At 46.7% G+C, this 12,778-nt stretch overlaps 1 protein-coding gene across 1 annotated transcript in view; it reads right to left on the minus strand.

Moving 5' to 3' along the window:
• ADGRL1 (adhesion G protein-coupled receptor L1) overlaps positions 1-12,778 on the minus strand; it is an 80,382-nt gene that overhangs the window by 24,087 nt on the left and 43,517 nt on the right. The window contains exons 4-8 of the mRNA XM_084838479.1: positions 8,815-9,615; positions 6,017-6,331; positions 5,300-5,403; positions 4,967-5,152; positions 3,017-3,055 (exon numbers count right to left, since the gene is read on the minus strand). Of these exons, the coding sequence (XP_084694605.1) occupies positions 3,017-3,055; positions 4,967-5,152; positions 5,300-5,403; positions 6,017-6,331; positions 8,815-9,615 (1,445 nt within the window). The remainder of the gene's footprint in view (positions 1-3,016; positions 3,056-4,966; positions 5,153-5,299; positions 5,404-6,016; positions 6,332-8,814; positions 9,616-12,778) is intronic.

Raw genomic sequence — 12,778 nt, forward strand, 5'->3', positions numbered from 1 at the left:
GCTATGAGGGGATGGAGGCACAAACATCCCCTCCATGCCCTGGAGGCCCCCCTCCCTCTTGTCTCGCACCATAGCAGGGGTGTCGAACCTCAAGCTCAGAGGCCAAATCCAGCCCACCAGGGGTCCAATCTGGAAGGCCCCACCCCCCTCCCCCCAACCGCCAATCATTGCTTGGCTTCCTGGCTTTTGCACAGTTGCCCCCGACCCCATTCTAAAAGGTGAAATGCCTCTCCTAAGGTTAACTTTCTGGCAGTAAGAGCTGTAACGTCAAATAGGCTGGCATTTCTAGTGTTTTAGCCCCACTCCTCTTGCCTTAGGCCCCACTGGCATCTGGAATGCAGTCCCTGAGAGCTACTTCAAAATTGAATTCAGCTCTCGGACTGAAAGAAGTTCAACACCCCTGTATTAAAGTAAACCTGCTAGGAATCAATCCTCCATGCCACCAGCTTTCACGAAGAGAAGACATCCATAAGTACTGTTGTGAGTGGACATTTTTGTGCGTGTGTGTGTGTGTGTGTGTGTGTGTGCGCGCATGCAATAAAGGCATTATTGTTTTACTCAACTGTTGCATGGGATCTAAATGTTCTTCCTCAAAGCAGCTCTTCAGTTGCAAGACTTGGATCCCAACAGCGCTAGTGCTGTTGGGAACATCCCCTGAGTGGTTCTCTGCCCTGGGGATGTGGCTGCCAGCAGAAGTAGTGAGGGGGAGGCAACTTTCACCAATCCCTCCCAATCCCTGCAGTCTTTTGTAACCTCCAATAATCTGCTCTCCTCCCCCACCCCCCTTCCTCCGGCAGGATCCTCCACTGGATCAAAAGTCTTTTGTGGATGGGAAGGAGCCCTTCCGTTCTCGGAAAGCTAAGTTTGGGTCCAAGCCAAAGTGTTTTTCAAACATTCAATAGCTGGAAACAATGGTGCAGTTAGATAGTTTTAGACTCTGGACTTAATGGTCTTATGGGGGGTTCGTGTCCCCTTTCTATATGGCAATGTGTATTACTTCACTCACTACAAATTGTGGTAAGTTAGCCCTGCTGCATTTGGGGGCCCTCCTGTTCATTCTGCTGAGTGGGGCCGCAGACATCTGCCCCAGTCTTACCATGAATGCACCACTGGCTGGAAAAATGTAATTCCTCCCCCAGATCCCACAACCAATGAGTAATGTGGGTGTATATGTGCTACAGGCACCTATTGGATATTGCCTTTGTTGTGTGTGGTGATGAGCAGCACATGTCTCATACCCAAATATTCATACTGCTTGTGCCAGTTTTAGATTTTTTTCCTCCTTACTGTTTTAGAGACTGTCCTGTATTATTCATCACAGGAGCACACATCTGCCTCTCTCCTCCCCAAAGAAATGCCCTGCCATTTTGTAAACTTTTTGCTTTGCTTTTAAAAAATGTAACTGAACTTAATGTACACTTGGTGACTCTTTAGGGAAATAGCTGAAATAATGAAGCTATCAAATTATATCAGAATAAGAGAAAATCAAGAATAAATAGTTTTGTTGAAAAGCTGGATATTATTTGTACATTGATGGAACAACAAATATGACAATGAACAGTGATTTTCTTTACTATGCTGTAAGTTGTCATTTTGTAGTTTTCCAATAGTAAAATAAAAATAAGATTTTTGTTTTTCTTTTTTTGAAGCTGCTTCCTCCCCACAAAAAAACCTGGAGCAACCATTTCACATGATTTTTAAGAAAATGTGGTGGTGGGAGTGAATATGGTTATTCTGCAGCAAGGCTACCCCACTCCACTTATTATGTGCAGGCTGGATATTATGCTATTGTTTATGCCAAAACAAGCATGCCACTGCCCAAAGGGGGTGGGCCCACCGCTGGCATGTGCCCCCCCTTCATGTGCATGCACACACACACACACACACACACACTGAGCCCATTGGGAAAGGTGAGGAGTGAGTGGAGCCTTTGGCAGCCAGCATTTCAAGACACCAGGACCGAGCTGGCTTTGTTCACCCCTTGCCCCATTTTCCGAACAGGACAGGGGAGGGGAGGGGAAGTGAAGCCAACTGAATCTCAGGCTACACTCTTTGAAGCAGCAGCTCAGTGGAAAGCTAACATTGCTCCTGCCTTGCCTTTCCTAGTGTGATGGGGAGGGTGGCCTGGTGGGCCAAATTTGGCCAGAGGTCCCCATCCCTGATCTATGAAACTGGAACTTTGAGACAAATGCACAAAGGATAAGATGCAGTCATTCACTGATCTCCAGTGTCACATGGGGAGTAGTTTGTTTGAAATTGTCTTCATATTCAATTGGCCACATTGCCACATCAGAGTGAAGTCTAGCTTTTAAGCATTCTTTCTGAGGTGGTAGCTTTGGCCATTTTTACATGGTGTGTGTGTGCGGGGTGGGGACTACAGACAAACACTTTCCTACACAAAACTAAGATGGTAAGAGGCCTAATGTGAGACAGGCACGTATGAATTGGTCCCGATTTTAGACTGTTCCCATGGGGCTGTCTCATTTGGGATGCCCATTCCTGGATCTTACACCTCGGCTGTAAATCCAGAGCGATCTCACTAAGATTGGTGGAAATCCAATGGAGAGGCTCTTCTCTGTGTCCCACCTATGGTGGAAGCATGATTGACTGGAACAAACAAAAGCTCTTTGCCCCATGAGTGAGCCTGTTTTTATAGTGGCTGATTTTTATACCATTGTTTTATTATGGCGTTTGCCGTTTTGGCTGTTGTAAGCCACTCAGAGTAATGTGAGTGTATTAGAAGGGTGGGATATAAATATTTGAATAAAAGTGAACACTTGTCCTGCTGTAAATTTCAGGCAATCTCATGGGGGCTATTTTCTTTGTGATATAAACCTGTAGGTCTCACTGCAGTCAAGGGTATTAGGTCTTAGACTCTGCCTGAGATCCAAAGCTATGGGGCGTTTTGCTTCTGGGACAGCCATTCCTACCTGGACTTCAGCCATATAAATAACATAAAATCAACTAACTAACTAACTAACTAGCTAACTAACTAGGATCTGTAAATTGCACTCACCTTGATATAGTCCTTGCATGTCCTTTCTCTCTTATGCATCTGTAGGGTAGAGCATACATGCCCAGAGTAAGCAGTGGTTGAGGGGAAGAAACAGAAAATTATTAGAGCAGAGTTCCAGAAGTAGGGTCCGCCGTGATAGGCGCTGATGATTTCATGGCAAGAGCAACCTTGCTTAAGGACCCCATACATCAGGGTGGGCAACTTGTGGCCGTCCTGATATTTTGGCCTACAACTCCCATCAGCCCTAGTCAGCACAGCTGATAGTGAGGGATTGTGGGAGTTGTAGGCCAAAACATCTTGGAGGGCCACAAGTTGCCCACCCTGATATATGGGGTCCTTAAGCAAGGTTGCTCTTGCCATGAAATCATCAGTTACTAATCAATAGGGACAGATATATCAAAGGCATATCCTAGATGAAATGTGAACCCAAATTACCTTATTGAACATTTGGAATTCAAATGGACAATTAATTTTATTTCCATAGTTTATTATTATTTATTTTCTATCTTGTTTTATTTTCTTATGCTGCAGGACTATTTGAATTATTATGATTTTGATTAATGTTTCCAAGTCAGAACTAGTATATTCATATATAATTCCAATTATAGATGGTGAATTTTAATTTTGAAACCCCAGATTTTAAAAAGAACTTTAAGGCTGCAGTCCTATACACACTTACCTGAAAGTAAAACCCACTGTACTCAATAGGACTATTGAGTAGTTATGCATAGAATCACACTGCACATGTGAGTGTACCTACTGTTCATTTTTTTAAAATCATAGATAACCATTAGGGCCCAAGCCTGCAAGCTGCACATCCTCCATTCATATGCAGGATTCCCAAGGAGAGACCACTGAAACAAATGGGGGCTGTATAGCAGTAGTGCTGGTGGACCGCACCTCAAAAGTAGTCATTAAGGGTGCAATCTATCTAGATAGGCGACCGCCTATCCAAAGCAGGGCAGGAAAAGCACAGAGGGGATTGTTCCCTCCACGCTCTTCCTGCCCTGCTTTTTCTGCTAGATAGCCAATTGCAGCTGTCTAGCTGCAGGAGCATGGAACGGGGAAGGAGGCTGCCGTACGACACATTGGATATGTCGTACAGGCACCTACGATCTCCCCGCCCCGGAACACCCCCAGCCACACCTCTTTCTGGCCCCTCCGCGCTCCTCTTGCAAGCATGGAGGATGGGGCTGTTCCGCGTTGCCTCTGAGGCAGCGCGGAAGTGGGGGGAGGTCAGTTCTCCAGGAACTGACCTTGGAGCCTGGGCTCCGAGGTCGGTTCCCAGAAAACAGCATATCCTATGGCCATCCAGCCACTGTCTAGCAGCCATAGGATTGCTCTCCATAGGATCTGTCTTCATAACCATTCTCACATCAGGCTATCTAATAAGCAAGGGATTTAGAAGACTACATCACTAAGATTGCATCACAAAGCAAACAAATGTGCCCTCTAATATAGAAGCAGAAGCTTTCACAAAACCCCAAGAACTCAGCTTTCATTTAAAAATTAATTTAAAAAAATCAGACTTCTAGCTCTCATGGTTATCTGAAAAACCTGAATGCAGATTCAAGACATGAGCCTGCGCCCAGTGACATCCTTCTGCCCCTACATGACTATTGTTCCCAATGCCTGAGAATCCCAGTCTTCCTTTACCACTCCTTGTACCAACCCCATGGTTGCCATTTTTTCCCTGGAAGACTTCTGTGTTTGTAACAGCAGCACAATAAGCAGAAGTTCAACAAGTGACATTTTCCCCAGCACGGCATCATCCAGTTGCAAAATGCTTTGCCTACTGAACTTCTATCCGCACGCCCAAGACCACTATTTTGCTGGTACTGATGGGGAAACTGAGCTATAAGGAGGGGACATGAAGCACTTTGAAGTCAGGCTTCCAGGGTCTGCCAGCCCCAGAACTACTGTCTAAGCCACCATTAAGTCACCCTGGACCTTGTTGTAGTTCTTGCCAGCCGACTCTCTCTCAATGGGGCGCAGTGCCTGAAGCTGGGCATCCAGGATGTCCAGAAGCTGCTCCATTAGCTTGACAGAGGAGCTGACGTCTCCAGCATAGATGGCCCCACGCGTATGCCGGGCGAGCTCACTGGCAATATTGGCTGCATTCTCTCCACTCTTGATCTGCCAAGGAAGGAGAAAGAAACAGACTGGCCTGAGCTGGCTAAAAGGAGCTGTACAGGCACAAAGCCCGATGCCCATTCTGAATATGAACGGTCTGACTGGTGACTGCAGTAATGGGAAGAACCTGCAGAAAGAGGAAAACAATACCTTCTGTGCCACCTGGTTGACCCAAGGGCTTGTGCAGTTGCTGAGATCAGGCCCCCGTGGGTTCCAGATTCCAAGAGATGCAAGACACTGGAAGGAAGCAATACCTGCGACACAGCCCAGGAAGGCAAGACATGGGAGAGAGGAGAGAGATTCCAATCAGTCTCAGGCTGCCTGATTTCACCCTTCTGTCCCCATCCATGCCCTACCACAAAGCCAGCCCAGAGTTTAAGGGTCTCAGAGCAATCCTAAGCCTCCAAAACAGACCCATTCTCAACCTGCCAATAATGCAAGGGGTGCACAGCAGGGACCCATGGCTCCATAATGCTGCAATTACAAAGGGAGTTCTGTTAGGACGGGATGGAAGGAAGCAACTCATCCCACTGAACCTGCCATTTGCGGTGCTACAACAGCTCCGAGTTCACACCGCAGAAGCTATGTGAATGAATCAAGCCACAGCAGCAGTTCAAGCTGGCACAGTCCCTCCTTGAGCTGAGTGGCATAGGAGCTGGGTCACAAACAATACTATGGCAGCCCCATTTGCTAGCTGTGCCATTGTCTAATGGAGAAAATACGTTCTGCCAAAATCCCAACATCCGCCTTTTGGAACTGGGTGCATCTTTCTGCCTCTAGTAGGACTCAAATATGGCCACCTCTATGGTAAAAACAAGATTTTTTGCCTGAGCCCAAGTTCCCTCCCTTGGTGCTGCTCATTTTTACCTCGTGTGCCCTTCGGGCAAGGCCTTTCGACCAGCATGCCTTGCTGTGTGGCTGGCCACTGGACACGCCGCACCTCCTTGGCCTCACAGAAGAGCTCTGGAGAGACATGCTGATTGTTTGCTGGTGGACGGCGGGTGCTGGGCATGATGGCGGTGACTGGGTGCAGCTCTGTCCCTTTCTGGTTTATGGCACCTATGGGGTGAGTGGTGAGGGGGGCCTGCCGTGTGGTCGTTGTAGCAGCTGGTGAAATTGTGCTGGTGACAGTGGTGGGGCGAACGGTGGTGGTAGTGCTGAGTGGTGTCGAAGTGACTGGGCCTGTGGGCAGAAAGGCAATTAGAGACAGGTCTCCTCTGGTCCCCACAGGTCCAGGCTTCAGCTGCCAATCTGGAGTCCCACAGACAACCCTCATGCATTTTAGCCTCTGGCAACAGGAAGCTGCCCTGCACTGATCCGAGCCACAGGCCCACCTAACCCGAGGCTACCTACTCTGTCTGCAGTGGCTCTCCACAGTCATAGGCAGAGGACTTGCCCAGCTCGGCCACCTCAGGTCTTTTAAACGAGAGATACCAGGGAAGGAACCTGAAACTTTGCACATGCAAAGCACGTACTCGACTGGTGCTGTGGCCATGGCCCTTCCCATGGTAAAATTTCTCATTCTGGAGTGAAAATCCAACCCCATATTCTTCATCAAGTGGATGGTAACACATGCCACAGAGGATTACTATCCAAATCATCAGATTCCAAAGAATCCCAGATCCTTTAAATACTGTAACTTTTAGTTACCATGGTTGCAAAAATAAGCTTTGGAAAGTGAAGACAGCAGCCACTAATGATTCAAATGTGGAAGAATCTGCAAAGGGTTGCGAGAAGAAATCAGCTTATTCTTTTCCTCTCTATTATCTCCACTCCGAATTTGCTGACCCATTCAGAGAATGTCCCGTGAGTCACAGTCATTCCTCCTTTTAACTACAGTAAATTTTGTAATATTTGACTGGCACCACCTCAGTATTTATTATTTATTACATTCCTATACCACCCCTTAGCTCAGTACTACTGCTGGAATGTGGCAACAAATGGGTGCCTCCTACGCCAAATGCCATTGATCTATTAGGTCCTGTTTGCATAAGCTGTGCAATTTGCAAAACTGATGCTGTCACAATGAACTTCCAGGGTAGTGTTGGGTTTTGCTTTTCAGTTAAATGAAGGTTCCCAACCAGTTTCCTTTACAAATCCCTTAGCCTATACACTACCTGGGAAGTCCTCTGTCAGTTCCTTCCAGAAAGGATGAGACACAGATGGTGATACCCTCATTTGTGCCATTTTTAATTTTAAAATCAAAGTAATAGGCATAATGCTGGATAACAAAGATTCCTCAGAATGAAATGTGTTTTTAATTAGCCAAATGCTCAATCTGAATTTAATTGTTGCTATTTGACACATTTTAGCAAGCTCCTGTTCATTTTGACGGTAACCCACCACTTGTTCCCTTTAAGCTAACGATGGTTGTCACCTTGGACACTGGCTGTTGCCTATTAAATCTCCAGCTGAAGTGGGAGAAAAGACAGATACAGGTTCTCCTGCTGTTCTTTCCAAGGTAGTCATCCATCCAACCCCCACTGACCCACCTGGACACCTGCTTGGAGGGGGACAGACAACAGGACTAAGGAGGAAATGGGTGTGAGGAGCTAGCTGGGGAGGCCTTTTCTTCTGCTTGTTTTGCAAGTTTAAAGGGTGTCCAGTGGAAGAGGAGGCAAGCCTAGACTTAACTCTCCCCCACCCCAACCCTACAAGTAGCCTGTGCATGCGAGCACAACCGCTTTCAATTTGCCAGAGTTGCATTCACACTAAGGCTGAATCTCATTCACCCAGCCACAGCATGAGATAATAACTGTGCAAATGCTGAGTTTGCTACTCAGTCTGCAAATGCCACCCAAGCAGCAGCTGTACAATGTGGGGTGAATGGACAAACTAAGAGAAACAAATTAGCTGCACATTGTGCTAAATAAATCTGGATCTGGTACTGCACCTGGGCATGACTGATCTTGATTTTGCTTTATTCACAATAAGCACTGGATTTTCCCCCTTCAGTCCAGCTTCAAGGAATTAGTTTTCGTAGACTCTAGGCTTCTGCCAAATACCGCACACCAGACAATCCATCTCTGTCAATTTAAACTCCACGTGATGTTAACTGTCAGAATTTCAGGCACATGCTGACTCTGTTGAGGTCACAGGGAGTTTGAATTGAGCTGAGTAGATTCTCTGATACTTACTGTTTAACTAGAACTCAAAGACTTTGCTTGTGGCAAAGTGGCAAAATTAAAGATATTTTCAAAAGCCAGCTCTGGGACTGAAGCCTTGCTTTTCAAGATGATCTTGCCATTATATCGTTGAATGTTTCCTGAAATGTGATGGATGCCAGATACTCTGAATAGGAGCAGGTGGGGAAATCATTGGCTCAATAACTTGCAACCACTTATAGCATCCCTCAAGTCAAAATGTGGCAATCTTGAGCCATGTGCATTTGGGGATTGCTGATATACAAGCTTTAGCATAAACCATATATTTTAAATATGTATTTTTAAAAGGTAATATCAGGTACTACAAAAAGCAGATTCTGTATTTGCAGAAATGTACAATAAATCAATAAGTGGACATCTGTGCAAATTAACAGTTTTTTTGTCCCCAGATACATTTGACAATCCTATGAGAACTGTGAACAGAAACCAAGGAGCCCTGATTTCCAGTTGTTCATGGCATCTTTTCCCCACCCCATATTGGGTGCTAGGATTATGTCTCACCAGTGCTAGGGTCAGGTGGGCCAAACTCGAGTGAATAGCGGAGGACAAAGTAGTTGTTCCATACATAAAGTTGGTTGTCGCGTGGGTTGTAGTCAATGGAAGAGATGAACTGGTAGGGGTTAGGGAAGGTCAGCGAGATGGGCTCCTCACGGTTCATGTTGGTGTTGAAGGCATAGTCAACGCGGTTACCAGCCGCCTCGCTGTCATCATCCACGTAGACTGTCCGTACCACGTAGAGGACGCCACACACCATGAAGGCATTGGATGCTGAACGCTTGTCATAGCCAGTCTCCCACGTGCCCTCAAAGCGTAGTGTGTAGGGATTGAGCTGGCTCACCACTAATCGTCCATTGTTGCTTTCAGTGGCATAGATGACCCATAGCCCGTTTTCATCCACAGCCAGGTCAATGTCGGTCTTGCCGCCCCAACGGTAGGGTGAGGTGTCATGATAGTTGGCCGTGTTGATAACAGTCTCTCCACTCTTAATACGCGTTCGCAGATCATACTTGATAATGTTGCGTGTCCGCTCCTTGTTGTAGAAGACTGCTCCGTCATATACCACGAAGCCCGTGCCATCGACCCGGTTGGGCAGGCGATAGGTGGTGGTGTGCCGGGCGCCCACATAGTCCTCCCAGGACGCATACTCTGTCAGCGTGTCTGTCCGGTATGGGATCCACGGCATAACGTATATTCGGTCTCCAGCCTGAAGAGGGTCCTTGCACCAGGCTCCAGACTGGTGCTCAGATTCATGAGCCGAGGTAGGTTCCAGGATCTTGTGCAGCGTCCCCGGGCAAACGAATACTAGGGAGGGGATGTAAGGGAGGAAAGGATGATTGGGTAAAAGGGGGGAAATCCAGAGAGAATGTGACAGAACGAGAGAAAAGAGAAAGAAAGAGAGAAAGAGAGAAGAAAGGATAAATTTGTAAAAGGCTGTTGGCAGGAGAAGTGAAATCCGCGCTGAGTTTTGAGAGCAGCTGCAATCATGTGACTTTTATCTGTTATTGAGCAGAGACGGCTCACTGACAAGTTAAATAAATATTGGGGGCAGGAGAGTATCAGACGAAAAAAATACTTTCTCTAGGTCAAATTCAAATGGGAATTTAGGGGTTCCAAACCACCACCACCCCATTTGCTACACTCTCTGGCATTTAGCAGGGGATGTCAAATTGTTTCCCTGCTGAGATCTGAGTGGCGACATCTGGGAAACCCAGAAATCTGAGCAGGAGTGTTGCTGAGATGACAATTTTAGCCTCTCCTTCCTGGTCACATGTTCTACATCACCCTCTGGAGGTCAATACAAGAAGGGTTAAAAGATCTGGGGATAGCACTTAACATGAGCTGGAGCCCACATGATCTAAACCAGATCCTCTCTATTGGAGCTACCAGGGGATACAATGGTATGGAAGTTAGGGCATCCAAATCAGATTTTCAAAAATGAAGATCTCAGTCTGGAATAGTGAGTCAGTCCGTTTGTCCTAAAGGATTCCTTGAGAAGCGTATGCTTGTTTGGTGTGTGGGGCTGATAGGACTGGGTATTCTATGGGTCCCTCTAGAGGAGGGACATGTTTGTTGTTTGCTCCATTACACTCCTATAGAGTTTCTGTTCCACTGGGTCTTGAAGCAGCTGGGACTGCCTGTTCTATGGAGCTCCTTTGGAGCTGCAAGGAGTGCCTTTAAAGCTGGTAAGATGATCCAAAAGCTTTCCCATTCACCAAGGGACTTCCTGTTTTATCAACTCCATGGGCCAAGGCTAATTTATGCCAGCCACCATGCAGCACTTAAACCCCAGTGTGTCTTGGCATAAACACCAATAAGCAATGAGGCAGGCAGAAATCGAGCCCTATTTCTATATCCAACTCTTTTTGTTCCAATTTCTCTCAGGGATTTCCAATTCAGCTCTAGAAATAGGTGTTTCAACCCTTCCTACTTTTGTGGAATGGGAGGGGGGCAGATATTAGTGGCCTTTGCTCTTCCTTGGAGTTGAAAGATATTAGCTAAAACTCTGAGAGAGCTGCAAGTTAGCGCAATGCAGTTGAAAGCAATGATGCAGCTGGAAGAAGAACGTAGGAGTCCTGGTTCAAGACTTCCACTCCTCCAAACTCCTTGAACTCACCCTCCACCCTGGATTGCATTCTTTTACATCCTATCACTGTCTTCAGAACAGCTCGGAGGAAATGCCTTCTCCTAGAAAAAGGGCGAGGGGTTGCATTGCTACATGTTTTCTACTGGTGTCAAAACATTGTTGAATGGGCAATGGGGAAAGAAAAACAAGTCTTAAGAAGACCCAATGTTTGGCCACTTAAAGCCCACTGAATAGAAAAGATAGGGTGTTTCCTCTTCCTGCTGAAACAGACTACTTTCAATCCCTGGGGACAGAGAGCTGTAGATTAGCTGAAGAACTGGCTCCCTTCTGGAAAGAAGTGCTAACGGTATCGTGGCAGAAGGATGAAGTTACCAAAAGCTTCTGCTTCCCATTTCCTGGGTGCCACTGGAGCAACTTATCAGCCAGGTTTGATTCAGATCATCAAAGGACATGAAACTAGTGCACATGGCAAGGGGGTGAAGGAGTGAAGTGACAGTGGGAGGAAGGCAGACCTGGGCAGATGGGAAAGGAAACCCCTCCCTTCCACCCACACCCCAGTTGGCAGCCTGGAATCTTGGGAAAAGCCAGAAGGAAAAAGTTTGAAAGGAAGACAAATCAGGCTAGGCATTCTGCAAAGTGTCTCCCTCTGGTTAGCTGGAGCAAGGCTGGGAGAAAAAAAAGCATTTAGTGGTGGAAGGAGGGGTGGGGTGGGGGGTGAGGAAAGCAGCATCATAGCAGAGAATTCACCTGTCTATTACAGCACAGTGTCACTGAGAAGCCATAGAGAAGACACAGGATGAGTCAAACCAAATCCAGGCTGTAGGCCTTAAAGGCTGCACAGTGTCTTTATAAATCAGACCTAGTGTTATAGAGGCCAGTAAATTGGTTTGATATCATAGCAGAAGGGCTAGGGGAAAACCTGATCCCCAGCCACCCAGTTTCTGCTGGGGGCTGGCTTCCTCTGTTTCTCCATGTGGCTGTGAATATATTTCTCACTGTAGTGTCACCAGGGTTTTAACTGGACCTTGTATTGGCCCCAGAATGTCTGGGAGTAGATTTTGTGAGTGCAGAAGTGAATTCTCTGCTCTGCCTTTATTAAATATGCACAGTTGCTTTGATGTGCCACATCGCTTTGGACACAGCTCGCAGTGAAGCTTATTGGGGCTGGGCATAACTTAGACTCAGCTTCCTTGGCTGGAGTCAGTAGCAACAAACCCTACCACAACACACTTGGAAGCAGATGGGGTATACCAAGGGCCCTAAAAATTAATGGCAAATCTAAGGTGGAGGCTGGCACCAGCCATGGAGGAGGAGAACAGCATTTTTGCCAAAGCCAGGCCCCCACAGAGTATTTATTAATACCCCCACACACACATACGCACCACTCTCCCAGATCCAGGCAGAACTGTAGGCTGCCATACCAGTGCAAGTGGACAGAGATGTATTTTTGTGTAAGAGAAGGGGAGGACAAGGCAAACATGGGCCTCATGATTTGGGGCACAACACATTCCACAGTTAAGCAAGCTTAGGTCCCATTGAAATCAGTGGGATTTATGTGGGCTTAAGTGTATGCTAGATTGCTCCCACTGTTTCAAATGGTCACAGTCCCCGGGTAACCCCAGGAGGAGAAAGCGGGGCTGAGTCAGCAACCTGATGAGCTCACTCTTATTCACAGTGTTTTGGTCTCCATGGAGATGTCATGCTGCATCTTTCTCAGTAATAATAAATAACTCTGATTAATAAACCTTCTGCCATAGTAACTGCTAGCAAATTCTGCCTCCTAAATTCAGTTGTGAAGATGGGAGAGAACTGGCATATGGAAGGGAGAAGAGGGGACTCACCGTGACTGATAATGACGGGTTTAGAACCCAGGAGTGCTGT

Source organism: Heloderma suspectum, chromosome 2 (genome assembly GCF_057233095.1).
Source record: "Heloderma suspectum isolate Gila_16-S chromosome 2, 16-S_ref, whole genome shotgun sequence".
Lineage (NCBI taxonomy): Eukaryota > Metazoa > Chordata > Lepidosauria > Squamata > Helodermatidae > Heloderma > Heloderma suspectum.